General features: G+C 50.0%; 1 protein-coding gene across 1 annotated transcript in view; it reads left to right on the top strand.

Moving 5' to 3' along the window:
• The first annotated feature begins 976 nt into the window (after positions 1–976).
• Positions 977–15,041, top strand: part of Ngef (neuronal guanine nucleotide exchange factor) — a 35,081-nt gene continuing 21,016 nt past the window's right edge. Inside the window, exons 1-3 of the mRNA XM_059278722.1 lie at positions 977–1,086; positions 1,802–1,944; positions 7,378–7,676. Of these exons, the coding sequence (XP_059134705.1) occupies positions 980–1,086; positions 1,802–1,944; positions 7,378–7,676 (549 nt within the window). The 5' untranslated portion in view covers positions 977–979. The remainder of the gene's footprint in view (positions 1,087–1,801; positions 1,945–7,377; positions 7,677–15,041) is intronic.

The raw sequence follows: 15,041 nt of genomic DNA, 5'->3' as shown, positions 1-15,041 counted from the left end.
AGCAGGACCTCCAGATTCCCATGTCACACCCGAGCTGGCCCCATGATGGAAGAGCCTCGTGCCTTGGCCCGCGCTCCCCTTCCCTCTGAGTGGATCTGAGCTTGTGCTACGCCACACACCTACTTCTCTCGCTCATCTGCACTTTCTGAGCCCTGTACTAGCTAACCAGCAGTAAGGCGCAGATCTCAGAGATCAACGAGCCGGGGAAATCCAACAAGAGGTTTCAGGAAACTTCGACCTTTCTCTAACTCCGGTCTGTTAGCCTTTGGGGTCGCTGGGAGAGATTGTTCCAGCAGACACATCCACTCAGGAGAGACGTCTGCATTGGGGTTCCTTCCCCCGCCCCCCGGCACACACACACCATGAGAGTCAAGAGCCTGAGTGCAGGGGGCACCGCTGTTTCTCCTCCAACTAGACCGAGTGACAGAGACATGATTCAAGAGACTCAGCTGTATGGGAACTGCCAAGGGTCCCCGCTGTGGGCAAGGCACAGATCTAGGGATGGGACCAAGGGTCGCCTTGCCCGCGCCTGCCAGGAACCCAGGGCGGAGCTGCCGCAACCGACCCGCCGGCAGGAGGGGGAGACTGGCGGAGGCAGCTCGCAGTCTCTCTGTCCCCGCGTCTCTCGGCACCCAGCGGCCGCGGGGGAGGCAGGCACCGCGGGGCTCCGGTCCATGTGGGGAGTCACCGCCCCCTGGTCCGGGTGCTCCGAGCCCCAGCGCCCCCACCCCGCCGCCGCTGGCCTCGCCCCCGCCGCGCGCGCCCGGCCCGCCTCCCCCGTTGCCGTGGCAACCCCGGGAGCCTCCAGGCGCGCTCCCGTCCGCGGGAGCGCTCGACAGTGGCGGCGGCGGCGGCGGCGGCGGCTGCAGCTCCGGCTCCAGCCGCGCGCGCTGCGACCTCTCTTCGGAGTCCGCGCGTTGCCCCCGGCCGGGCCCTGGGCCCCCCGCCGGCCCCTGCGCCTGCCCGGTCGCCTGTCCCCATGGAGCTGCTGGCTGCAGCCTTCAGCGCCGCCTGCGCCGTGGACCACGACAGCTCCACCTCAGAGAGCGACACGCGCGACTCGGCGGCGGGACACCTGCCCGGCAGGTGAGGACCGGTGGCATCCCGGCCCCCTGCACGCCGTCCCCACCTACTTCCTCCCACTCGCGCCCCGGGAGATTTTTACGGACCCCTGCGGCCTATCCGGGTCCCTGACCCCCGGGTTCCTGCTGCCCCTACTAACTCTAACCCGTCGGACCTGCATCCCGCTCCCCCCAACCCCGAGAGCCGTGCGTCCCGGTCCAGGTTACTAGCACCCAGTCCCTGCGTGGGATGGCCTCCTGCACCCTCTCCCTAGACACCCAGAGCGCGCGTATCCTGCCCTGCGCCCCTCTCTGCGCTCTGAGTCTCTGGGACTGGAGGATCAGAGCCCCCAGTGGGGCCAGGGGGCCCGTGACAGCTAAGGGCGTAGGGTGGCAGCGAGCTGGCAGGACCCGTTGGGGCGCCTTCCACGCTGCAGAGCGGCCAGGGTACGCCAAGTTTCCGACGCCTGCCCGCGAGCTCGAAAAACATGAAGGTTTGGGCGGAATGGTGTAGGAGTGAATCACCCCGTCGCACCCTGGTATGGTGACAGAAAGGGTTTGTAGGGCTCGCCCGGCCAGGACACGTGGCGGCCACTGTGGCCCCCTCGGTTTGAACGCGCGCAGGGCAGTACCCCTGGCCAGAAGCCGCTTGTGCCGACCGAGAGTTGCCTCTTGCGATCTAGCCAAGGTGTGTCGTTGCTTGAAAATAAACGGCCCTCTTTCTCCTCCCTCTCTTACAGCGAGTCATCTTCCACCCCTGGAAATGGGACCACGCCCGAGGAGTGCCCGGCCCTCACCGACAGCCCCACTACGCTCACCGAGGCCCTGCAGATGATCCATCCCATTCCCGCCGACTCCTGGAGAAACCTTATTGAACAAATAGGTGAGTCCCGGGTGGGGAGCGGCTCATTTGGGCCATGCAAGTCTGGTGGACTCTGGGGAGGTGGGGAGAGCCTAGCTACTGGGCTGGCAGGCGGCTTTTGACATGAGCGGTTCTAATGGTTTCCTAGGCAGAGCTGCCGTGTTTTATTAGTGCTGCACGACTGGGTTAATTTAGCCCGGAATTGTAGGGGGTTTGTGAGACTGAGGCTCACACTGCAGCCCTGCCTGGCCTGGAATTTACTCGTAGCCCAGGCTAGCCTGGACCTCGTGAAGGCAACGCTGGGCTGTAGCAGCGAGTTTTGATCCTGATGTCTCTTGGAGAACACTCTTGGTCCAGCCCTTTCCTGTAGAAAACGCTGTTTCTGGTCACTTCAGCCCCGAGATGGGGAAGGGAGTAGCCTGGCTGGAGAGAGGATGGAGCCTTTCTTGGCTTCATCAGGGAGGTCCTGAGAGGACCTGGAAGGTAGCCAGAAGTTGAAGCTGTACTCAGGCACTCTGGGAAGAACCAGGCTGGCTGTGCCCTCTTTGCATGAGTGGAAATGAGAGAGGCAGGGATGCCACTGGACCCGGAAGACGAAGAGACTCTTTCCAAAAGGTTGCCCAGGATGGACCCAAGGGAACAGCACTTGGGGAGTCTTACTCCTCCAGAGCTGGGAGGAAGCCCTATGAGTCCTCAGAGGACTGAGGTGTCCCAAGAGCTGAAGCATTCGCAATTGAAAAAAATGCTGCTGACATTGAACCACATTTGTTACCACCAGGACCACCTGTGAACGGTTCTTGTTAATCAGAAAATGATGCTAGCTAGCTGCTTTGAAAATATTCTTGGATGTCGTTGGAGCCATCAAGAGTCTATTCTCTTAAATACAAATTTTATATTTTGAATATAGTTATATTCCTATGTATTTAATATGTAATGATTATCTTCCATTGCCAAACCCTGTGAGGGACACAGTGTCTCCAGGGAGGAAGCAGGACAAACCCAGCTGTAAGAAGACTTCTTAGGAAGGCTACTTACTCTTTTGCGATCAGATCTTCCTGCCAGGGCCCTGGGGAGAGGGAGCAGGAGGCTAGGAGATTGCCGCTGAGCATCAACTCTGGTTTTGTCTCTGTGGTTCTCTACCAGTCAGGCTGAGGATGCTGGGGATGTGAGTGTGTTTGTGCGATGTCTCTGGCACCTAACTTGGTGCTTGGCACGTAGACACTGCTTGTTAAATAATAAGTGAGTAGCTTGCCCTTTACAAGTAGGCTTGGAAGATTTGAAGGAAAAATGCTTTCTCTTCGGGAAGACGGATTTTTGAAGGGTGGGATGGGGCAGGGTACAGTGGTCAGAGGAACCGGGGGCTCCCCCTCTAACAGAACATGGCCAAGCCAGTACAGATCATTTCAGGAAGAATTGGGAGCAAAGCCTTTGTGCTCTGCCTGCAGATCACATAAGCGTGAGCTTTGACAGAGAGAGTTAACAGCCCAGGGGCTTACTGGTGGTACAGATAGGAAAACAAACCAAACCATGAGACAGTAACAGTACGGTGAGAACAGAAGGTACACAGATAAATCTGTTCCATTTATATGGAAATTGGATTTAAGACAATTTAAGATAAAAACAAAAGATTATGAAAAATGGCGTTAGACGATTGTAATCATGGTAACCCTGGGAGGGTGAAAGCTGGAGTGTCCCTGGGGGGCAGGGGAGAGTGTGGAGCCTTTGGTGAGTTCTAACATGGCTTGTGTTGGTTGGAAGTAACACTATCCAGAAGCAAAAGGTCTTCGGCATGGAGGTGGCCGGTCTTTTTTGAGTAGAGAGGTAGAAGGTTCAAGAGTGGGTTCCTTCACCTACCAGTCACCCAGCTATGTTTTCTACACCCCTACTTTATTTGGGTTTTGTGTTAGGAGGTGACAATTATAGCCCCAGGAACCACACCCTCAAGCTGAGGTCTGTAAAGGCAGGAAGGGCGGTCTGTCTTCATATGTCTACTGGGGATGGATACTATCTTAGTTTGTGTTCTGTTGCTGTGAAGAGACACCACGACCAAGGCAACCCTTACAAAAGAAAGCATTTAATTGGGGCTTCCCTAGAGTTTCAGAGGTCCATTATCATCATGGCGGGGAGCATGGCATGGAACTGGGAAGTAGCTGACAGCTGCATCCTGATCCACAGGCAGGCAGTAGGCAGAAAGAGGAGAGAGATACCGGGCCTGGCATGAGCTTTTGAAACCTGAAACCTCAAAACTCACCCCACACACACACACACACACACCTTCTCCAACAAGGACACACCTCCTCCAGTAAAGCCACACCTCCTAATCCTTTTCAACAGTCCACCAACTGGTAACCAAGCATTCAAATACATGAGCCTATGGGGGCCATTCTTATTCACAGGACCACAGACACCATTTTAAGAGACTCCTTTCCTGTCTCATACCTTAGATTGAGTGTCTTGCTGTATTTGTGACAAAATGCCTGAGGCTGGGACCTTTATACAAAAAGGTGGTTCTTTAGCTCACATTTTTATTAGTGTAAGAGCAGGGCACCAGTGTCTGTTGGCCCTGGTGAGGGCCATGCCCACACAGGAATGGTAACAAGGCAAGGCTATGAGAGGGAAGCTACAGAGGTCCAGGACCAGACGGTTTCATTTTAGAATAACCTGCTCTTGATCTAAAGCTCTGCTGGAACCTTTCAGAGGAGATGCCTGTGCCACTTAATTACCTTCCGTGGGGCCACCCTTCACCATTGCTACAATGGAGACCAATCAGATGGGCACATGAACCTTTGGGGAAAATGCTACATCCAAATCTTAACACTAAGTAATTTATGTTTTAGAGATTGTCCCCTCAGAGTTCTGCTACAAGTCAGTCACCCCGGCCCCCAGCAGAGCTGTGTCTGGCTAAGGCTGCTCTCTCCGCTTCCTGGATCATCTAAGAGTCCCACATGGCAGAGGAACAGTGCAGCACCCTCCAGCCCCTTGGATAAATTCCACCAAGACCCTTCCTCCTAACACTATTACAGTGGGCTCTAGATCCCAGCATAGGAATTGATGTGTGTGTGTGAGGGAGCATCAGCATTCAGACAGCAGACACCTTGGTCCCTGGTAGTGTCATACGCAGGTACTGAGACCCACTACCACTGGTGATGGAGGTGAGAGCCTCCATCAGTCCCCGCCCACTTCCCTGAGCACAGAATGTCCAGACCAGCCCTCCCCTCTCCAGTGGAAAGCAGCAGCAGTGGGAGGGGACAGGGAGAGGCGGCGTCCACTGTGAAGTACTTTCAGAAATACCATTTTCAACACAGCTACCCACAGTGCTGGTATTTTTGTCTCCCGTCAGCACATGGGCCTCTGAGAAGTCTGGGGTAGTACTTGCCTGCAGTTTGCTGGCTGTGGCATAAGATGTGTTTTTGAGCCTTTAAAACATGCTAAGTTAGATGCTTTCAGGAAGCTCAGAAATGGTGATTTTAAAAGGTGTTCAACCATGACTAAGCACTGCTAAGTTGTCTGGAGGAAGCCCCAGCAAACATGGTCAGAATCTCTGGGTGGTAATTAGTGTGGAGAATTGGGGAGGCAGCAAAATGCTGGCCATACAAGTACGAGGACTTGGGTTCGACCTCCAGAACCCATAAAAGTCAGGCATGCCAGTACAATTTGTAATCCTAGCGTTGAGGAGGCAGATAAGGAGTACCCCTGGGGTTCACTGGCTAGCTAACCTAACTTTCTTGGTGAACCCCAGGCCAATAAGAAACCCTGTCTCAAAAGAAAAAACCCAAGGTGTCCAGCACCTGAAGAATGATGTATGCCCTCCACATATATGCACACACATGTTGCTCCAATGGTCACAAACTAGCACCCATGTATATATGTTGTGTGTATGTTGACCTGGTTTCTGAGGTGACATTAGACCATCCCTGGAGAAGAGCATAACCTAGGTGGAGTTTAACATGGATTTTGATGCTCATTAGCATCCCTTTGGCCAATGAACTCCATGTTGAATTCTGCAAATAGGAGACCTGTAAAAACACAGGATCTCAGTCCTCTGAAATCAGGGCTGTCCTGCCTTGTTGTAAAGGCTTCATAATGTAGAGTCACAGAGTCACCAAGTGTTGGAAGCAAGTAATTTAATTCACAGAATGGATTTATGCCAGACTCACCCCTGCCAGTGAACACAATTTATCCCTCTGCTGTCAGGATTTCCTCGGTGATCTAGTTCTCTCTTCTCCCTTCCTACTGTTTAGACATAATTCCGAGCCACATGCGGAGGAAATGGCAGCCCATGTCTGTGCTGCTGCCACAGCAAGGACTTTGCAAGGGTCCCACTTAACCTTACTGGGTCTTGCATGAGGAAAGTACCTTTCCCAGAACTTCAAACTCTGTGCCAGAGTATCCAGCTGCCTGACGGGGCTCCCCTGGCACCCCAAGTATCCTTGCATCTCTGTTACCCCAGCCCTCTGCTCCCCGCCTCCACCAATGGAGCCCTCAGACCTCTTGCCAAACTGGTTACCTGAATGTTATTGGCGATCCAGTGCCAGCTAGCTGCCAGGGCTCATCTTCTATCTTGTAACCATGCCATGGTTAGGGCCTTGGCTCTGCCCTGCCTCCACTTAATTGATGACCTTGTCCTTGTAGTCCTGGGAAATGCCATGGGCCCTATCCTCCCTGACATACCCACAGACACATGAGCATGCCTATCTGGGGTCTACACAGGCCCTTAGGGCAGAGTTCTACCTCTATAGCATGACCCACAAGACTCTTGGGGTAACCCCCTTCTACCGTCTCTTGGCAGGCAGTGTCTCACACCCTTGTCCCTGCCAGCCTGGGTGGAGGGACCGTCACTCTGTTCTGCAGCCAGAATATCCCCACTATTTTTTCTCGTTTCTTTTCTGTGATGTGCTGAGTTTACACTGATCCATGAGCACCCCTAGTCTGCCCCATGAGATTTGGGTCACATTGGTTTTTTAAATGCAATTGGTCAGGGAATACCAAGGAGAGGCAGACAAAACAGTTTCCTTTGGGCTCATTTGACGAGACACTGATTCAACATGAAAACTCAGAACCACTCCCGGCTCAGGGATGCACGGACTTAGGTTCTAATATGGAAACATTGAAAGCTGGAGAAAGGACCCTAGGGGGAGGTTGAAGCATAATTGGGCCATTTCCATCAATTTTGCATGCGTGCCTATTAACACATCAAGGTCTGCATTCTTGTTTTTTCCAGTGTGCGTGGGAAAAGCCATTTTGAATCTACTCAGGGATTTCTTTACTTGTCAGAGGAAACTTACACATGCTGATCTTCCCCAGCAATGAAGGCGATGGGTGGTCTCTTCTGCGGGGTCAGAGCCTGCTGCTGGGGCCTGGGGCATACTGGCTTTCTCTGTGTGTGCATGGGGCTTCGAAGGGGCCGTCACCTGACCTCCTGTGCTTGTCTATGTTGTAACTCTTTGATTTCAGGGCTCCTGTACCAAGAGTATAGAGACAAATCGACTCTCCAAGAAATTGAAACCCGGAGGCAACAGGATGCAGAAATACAAAGCAACTCAGATGGATCCCAGGCTGGGGAAGACACCCCAGAGGAGGAAGAGGAAGAGGAAGAGGAGGAACTGGCCAGTCCACCTGAGAGGAGGGCTCTGCCTCAGATCTGCCTGCTCAGCAACCCCCACTCCAGGTTCAACCTCTGGCAAGACCTTCCTGAGATCCAAAGCAGCGGTGTGCTGGACATCCTTCAGCCTGAGGAGGTCAAGCTGCAGGAGGTAATGCAGGTTCCCGGGTGGGCCAGGGGGTCCAGGGAGTCTGAGGGGTCCTCTGCAGAGCCGAGGTTCCCAGCTGGCTCACTAGAGCCATGCAGGGCTGGACATGTCTGTCGAACACAGATAGGGAAAGAGACATTTCACAGGTCACAAACCACCCAGCCACTTTCTGGTCTGACTCAGTGCTCATGCTGAGTGTTAGAAGCATTGATTTATTTTTTTTTTTTTTTTTTTTTGTTGTTGTTTTTTTGTTAGACAGGGTGAATGTCTTTCTGTTCTGGTAACATTGAAGCCCTAGGTGGTACAGAACTATGAAATGACTGCAGTCCTCTGCAGGTGACAGGGTCATTTGTGCTTCTTCTCACATTTAGGGGCCATGTGGATTCTGGATGGATGAGGATCCAAGAGACCTTTTGTGTGAAGGTCCTGGACACTCTCCTTGAGGTGCCCAGTAAGCGGCACAATGGTTGGTTGCTAGCAGTGAGGAATAATCAATGGGAAATTATCAGCAACAGAAACATGTAACAAGTGTTTGTTTTTGTTGAGCAGTGATCTTGATCTTGTAAGTACCAGGAAAGTATAGTAGAGAGGAGAGGATGGTCATGGGAGAAAGAGTGGTCAACTGGGTGTGTGTATGTGTGTGTGTGTGTGTGTGTGTGTGTGTGTGTGTGTGTGTGTGTATGTGTTTGTTGGGGGGGGGGCAAATGACCATAAGGACCAAAACAGAGTCTAGTTTCTGCCTGCGTCACCCAGTTCAATTCAGGCTCTGCTCCTGGGGAAGGAAGCAGTTTTGAAGGACCACCTAGGTTTCATGTGTGTGTCTTGTCTGGCAGAATCAAGTAGAAATATATTTAAACTTTGACATCCTACCTAGCATGGGGCCACATCAAGACCTTATTTAGGTGGTTGTTGTCATTGAGTGAAACTTAGGGGGTCAATTCATATATTTAAAACTTTGAAACACAACATAAACCTTTTCCAGCACAAGTAGACCTAAACACAGAGGAGCGTGTCCAGCACACCATGGCCAGAGGCAGGAAGATTGTGAGTTCAGAGTCATCCTCACCCACATAGGCAATTAGAGGCCAGCCTGGGCTACACGAGAGCCTGCCTCAAAAACTAAAACAGAAACAGAAGCAAAGAAAACTAAATAGCGTAAACACAGTGGGCCGCTTGCACATGCCCCAGTCATAAAGGTAATGAACACTAGAGAACTCTGTAGTGGGTTAGAAAACCAAGCCACCACATCATCAGACACAGAAAATACCGTCAGAGGCCCTTCGGGTGGGTAAAGGTGCCACTTATTTCTAAATGTGTTAAAATTCCATAAGTGGTCCACCAACACGTTTTCATTATTTTTTCAAAAGCAGACAATGCCAGCGCCTTCCCTGGGCCCCTCGCAGCTTTCAGCTGAGTTTTTATGAAAACCACCTCTGTTCTGCTGGGCATGCGAGTGCAAGCCAGGGATCCCTTCCCAGCTGGAAGGCAGACTTGCAGGCTGCATGTGGAAACCCTGTCTCAAAACAGCCCATTCCCTCGGCATCCACACATGCATGCTTTTCAGCATTGAAAGGGACCAACCATATGACAGTCAACAAGTGGTCTGAATAAGGACGGAGGAGCACAGGTGACCATAGGGGTCGACAGCGCTCCCTGGCTGGCCAGGGTGCTCTGTGGACACAGTGCAGGGGTGGCATGTGTGTGGTACAGCCTTTTACTCTTTTTTTTTTTTTAGATTTATTTATTTATTATGTATACAGTATTCTGTCTGCATATGTCCCTGCAGGCCAGAATAGGGCACGAGATCCCATTACAAGTGGTTGTGAGCCACCATGTGGTTGCTGGGAATTGAACTCAGGACCTCTGGAAGAGCAGTCGGTGCTCTTAACCTCTGAGCCATCTCTCCAGCCCCCACAGCCTTTTACTCTACTCTTGCAAGATCATGGGCACCTCGCAGCAGTGAAAGGGTGTCTCACATCAGAGCCCAGCACAGGGCATTCAAAAGGCAGTGTGGGCTGAGCAGCCCCATGTGGAAAAGCACAAAGCTAAGATGCTCCAAAATCAGAAACTTCGAGCATAGACATGATGCCACAAGCCATTATTTCTATACCAGCAAACCGTTTCACATGTAAAACCTTTGAAAACATTTTAGGTAAAGTTACTTTTAGGGAACTGGAGATTTGGCTCAGCAGTTAAGAGCATTCGCTGCTCTCTTAAAGACCTGGAGTTTGGCTCCCTGCACCATGCTACTCTGCTCATAATCACTTGTAAACTCCAGCTCCAGAGGATCAACACACTCTGTCCTCTGCAGACATACACATACACACACACACACACACACACACACACACACACACACACGAATTAAATTTAAATTACTTTTTAAGCTGTGTGCCTAAAATGCTCATAAACATAAATGAGTTCCATAGTTAAATAAGCCTCATTTCCAACACTGCTCATTTCTATGCAAATATCTTCAAACCCAAAAATGAAAATCTCAAGTCAGAAACTCTGCTGGTTCCAAGTGTTGGGGTAAAGATACTGGAGTTTCACCCTGTTACCAATTGTGGGAGAGGTTGTGATTACCCATATCTCTACTTCCAGTCATTGAATGAAGAGTGTGTCTTGTTTAGGTATCTTATTTTTGCCTCTTTTCTTTTCTCCTCCTCCTCCTCTTCTTCTTCTCAAGACAGGGTTTCATGTAGCCCAGGCTGGCCTCAAACTCACTAGGTATCAGAGAATGGCCTTGAACTTTTTAAAAAATAGTATTTTATCTTATTTATTTCTAAATATTTATTTTACATGCATGTCTTGCTTGTGTGTATGTCTGTGTCCCTCATGTGTGCCTGGTGCCCTCAGGTGTCAGAGTAAGGTGGTCAGATCCCATGGAACTGTAGTTAGGGGTGATTGTGAGCTGCCACTCTGGTGCTGGGAGCCAAGCCCAGGTCCTCTGCAGGAACTGTATGTGCTCTTAACTGCTGAGCCATCTCTCCAGCCCCAGCCTTGAGCTTTTGATCCTCTTGCCTCTACCTCCTGATTACGGGGATTTCAGGCATGTGCCGATGTGCGGTGTTTAGCCGGTACTGAGGATGGAACCCAGGACACATGCTAGAAAAACATTCCACCGACTGACTACATGTACCCCAGCCTCACTGCCTCCTTTTTTCTGTACTGATGTTCTTGATCGAGGATTGGCTTTTATATATTCTGGATATTAATTCTTTTGACATTTTTCATGTTTTCCCCGTAGTGTAGTATAGGGGAAGTGAGAGAATGATTACTCTCTCCTGTGCTGTCCCCCACCGACCTTTTGATTCTTCACTGCCACCTCTTAGCTGTGTGACACTGGCTTGTCCGTACAACGCCACTCTCTAGATCGACCTCTGTTGCCACACTAGTACAGAGACTGGGTCATTGATAAAGATGTGTGTTCCACTTGAGCTTCTGGGAACTAGGAGGTTCAAATGAGCTGCATCTGATGGGGGCCCATGCTGCTTCACCTCACAGTGGGAAGCCGAAGGCAACCGAGCATGTACGAAGAGAGAAAAGGGTACAGAACCCCCCAATAGCTTCCCTATTCCCAAGAGAAAAGCAGCACTCATGCATGAGGGCACCTTCTCTGCAGCCCAAGCACATCCCAAACAGAGCCAGGCCTTGTGTGGGCCTCAGGGGGACACGAGCCATGGCCGGGTTCTTCTGGCTCATGCTGTTGCTCTGCACGGATCATGAGAATTTCCAAGTTCAAGATCAAGCAGGTGCCCCTTCCTAGTCCCTGGGCTTCTCCCCCTGCTACAGCTGTCTTCCTTCATGAAAATCCTCTCTTCCTCTTTTAGAAAATCTTCAGCCTGCTTATGTGTTTCTTCCTAGTCATTTGGGTGGTGTCTGAAGAGGGGGAGAGGATCACTTCAGGGAGTGGAGCCCTGATGAGTGGGGCCCCAGGGTCCAGTAGATTGCCACACACATGCTGTACTGTGTAGCTAGAGTTTTCCTGCCTGGCCCACAGTCAGGACAAATCTCTCTCACCTGCCAGTCCCACAGCTGTCAGACCCAACCAAATAAACACAGAGACTTATATTACTTACAAACTGTATGGCCGTGGCAGGCTTCTTGCTAACTGTTCTTACAGCTTAAATTAATCCATTTCTATAAATCTATACCTTGTCACGTGGCTTGTGGCTTACCGGCATCTTCACATGCTGTTTGTCATCGTGGCGGCTGGCAGTGTCTCTGACTCAGCCTTCCACTTCCCAGCTTTATTCTCCTCCTTGTCCCGCCTATACTTCCTGCCTAGCCAATGGCCAATCAGTGTTTTATTTATTGACTAATTAGCAACACATTTGCCATACAGAACATCCCACAGCAGTACTGTAGGCGAGAGACAGCAGGGACACAGGGGCCTGAAGAAGAATCATAGGGTAGTCTGTGTCAAACACTCATCATACTCCAAAGACAGTGCGGTGAAAGAGGATGTAAGCCACCTCATTCAAAATCTTTAGAGCCAGTGTGGTGGCTTGTGCTTGTAATCCCAACACTCAAGAGGCTGAGGCAGGAGGATTGCTGGAGACTCATGGACCTTTTCTTTAAAACATAGTTTCAAATTTATTTATTATTGTTGTGTGGATGTGCATACACGATATGTGTATGGCTGTGCGTGCCACTGAGTCACATGGAGGTCAAAGGACAACTTGGTAGCGTTAGTTCTTCCTTCCTCCTCCATAAGGGTTCCAGGGATCAAACTCAGGTCATCAGGCTTATGCAGCAAGGACCTTTACCAACTGAGTCATCTGCCCAACCTGAGACTCCTATTTCTGCTCTAAAGAGAAGTGGTGTTTATTTCCAGGAACCATAAATACCACCAAAAATGGCTCAACAGTTAAGAGCACTGGCTTCCCATTCTAGGGGACCTGAGTTCAGTTCTTAGCACCTGCATGGCAATGCACAGCAATCAGTAATCCCAATTCCAGGGGATCCAACACAATCTTCTGGTGTCCCCTGGTATCAGGCATACACGTATTGCACAGACATACATGCAATCAAAATACCCATACATATCAAATACTTTCATTTTAAAAAAGGAAAATTTATGTCTATTGTTAATATCTATTGAAGTTATACAAGTCATAGAATCTCACTACATAGTCTCTCTCTGTTACAGTAAAACAAGAAAATAAAATGTAAATGTTGTAGAAACTTCAAATTGAGCCAGGTGTGGCAATGCACATCTGTAATCCCAGCATTCAGGATTCTGAGGCAAGAGAGTCTCCAGTTCAAGGCCAACCATGGTTACATAGTGAGTCTGGGCTGGCTTTTCAGTGTCTCTATTTCACTGACAGTGGTGAGGATGCTACATTGATGGTCCTGTGAACCAGGGTACCTGAGCTGTGTTTGGGGAGCACTCACAATGCCCCATGCTCTACTATTAAATGATGGTGGAGGCCTGGAGCGATGGTTCATTGAGTAGCATACTTACTTCTCAAGTGTGAGAACCTGACTTCGGGTCCCCAGACCCCACGTGAAAGGCCAGGCATGGTGGTGTGGCCGTCATACCAGCAACAGTGAGAGGGGAGGCCGAGACAAGTGGATCCCTGGAAGCCCTTGGTCAAGCTAGCCTAATAGAGTTCCAGGCCATTGAGAGACCCTGTCTTAAACCAAAGGATGGATGTGAGATGAATGCAAAAATGTCCTATTTTCATACGTGCTGGGGAACTCGGATTCCAGTCAGCTATGGAGCTCTATCAACAGTGATAAGACGAACCACTCAGAGAAAAATGGTCCAAGTTGTTCACATAGAAGAACAGGGGCTGGAGAGATGGCTCAGTGGTTAAGAGTGGGCATTCCCCTTGCAGAGGACCTGAGTTTGGTTCTCAGGATTCATATCAGATGGCTCACAACTGCCTGTAACTCCAGCTCCAGGGGCATCTCGTGTCTCTGGCCTCTGTGGGTACCTACACACATGTGCATATACACACAGACACAAACACAAACACACACACACACACACACACACAATTTTTAAAAGAACTACAAGTGTCCACTAAGGAAATGAAAGAAGTAAAGTCAAATTCACTGATAATCAAGACATCCAAACCAATGCGGCATCAGTGTTCTGTCTTCCACACTTCAGAATGGCAGAGGATGACCTTGACTTTCGTTTCCTTCTGCCTCCACTTCTTAGATGCTGGGGTTACAGGCTTCTACCACCCCAGGCAGTTACAGAATGCTGGGGGTTAAACCCAGGACTTCATGCATGCCAGGCAAGCCCTCTGCCACCTAAGCTACACCCCCAGCCCCAGCTTTTTTATTTACACTTAAAACCTAGTTTGGGAGAATACTTACGTGAGTACTGCCAACACAGTCGATAAGGACATGGTAATATTTGTACCAAGCCCAAGAAAGAATATATTTGCATGGTTCCCAGTCTTTCTCAGTCTGGAACTCTATATCGTAGAATAACCAGGTGTGTGCACAGTGTCTATTTATTAGGATGTCTAGCCCCATAGAAATTATAAGAGTCAGGGAAGGAGCCTAAATGCTCAATGATGAAGAAATTGTTTAGTAAGATTGAGCTACAGATAATTAAAAGTGTGTTTTCAACAGCCAGGGTGCTGGTCAGTGGTAGAGGACTTGCATAGTCCTCAACTGAGAGAGAGAGAGAGAGAGAGAGAGAGAGAGAGAGAGAGAGAGAGAGAGAGGGAGAGAGAGTTAAAAGCAGGTTTTCAAAGAATTAGGTAGGTAAACAGTCACAGCATACACTGTTTTCCAAAGAGCAGAGCATCACATCTATAGCGGACTGACCGCTGAGACGGCTCAGCGGGTGAAGGTGCTTGCTACCAAGACTGAGGACCTGAGTTCCACCCCCTGGATCCACGTGGGAGAAGGAGAGGACCAACTTCAGAAGTCATCCTCTGACTGCCACACGCATGTGCGACATACACAAACCCACACACAAATTAGTAAAATGTAATTTAAAAAAGAAAATACAGCCAGGCGGTGGTGGTGCACGCCTTTAATCCCAGCACTCGGGAGGCAGAGCCAGGTGGATCTCTGAGTTCGAGGCCAGCCTGGTCTACAGAGTGAGTTCCAGGACAGGCTCCAAAGCTACACAGAGAAACCCTGTCTCAAAAAAACAAAAAAAAAAAAAAACAAAAAAAAAAAAAAAAAAAAAAACAAAAAGAAAGAAAGAAAGAGAGAGAGAGAAAGAAAAGAAAATACTTCTTTTATACATTTTTGCAATTTCCCATGGATCAGAATGATATATTTAAAAATCAATGAAACCAAGCTGATATGCACTGGCTATGTTCAGCAGCAAATCACACACACACACACACACACACACACACACACACACACACACACACAGAGGCTTCC

The sequence above is a fragment of the Peromyscus eremicus genome, chromosome 13 (genome assembly GCF_949786415.1).
Source record: "Peromyscus eremicus chromosome 13, PerEre_H2_v1, whole genome shotgun sequence".
In the NCBI taxonomy this organism is placed as follows: domain Eukaryota; kingdom Metazoa; phylum Chordata; class Mammalia; order Rodentia; family Cricetidae; genus Peromyscus; species Peromyscus eremicus.
This window is presented reverse-complemented; position numbering and strand designations above follow the sequence as displayed.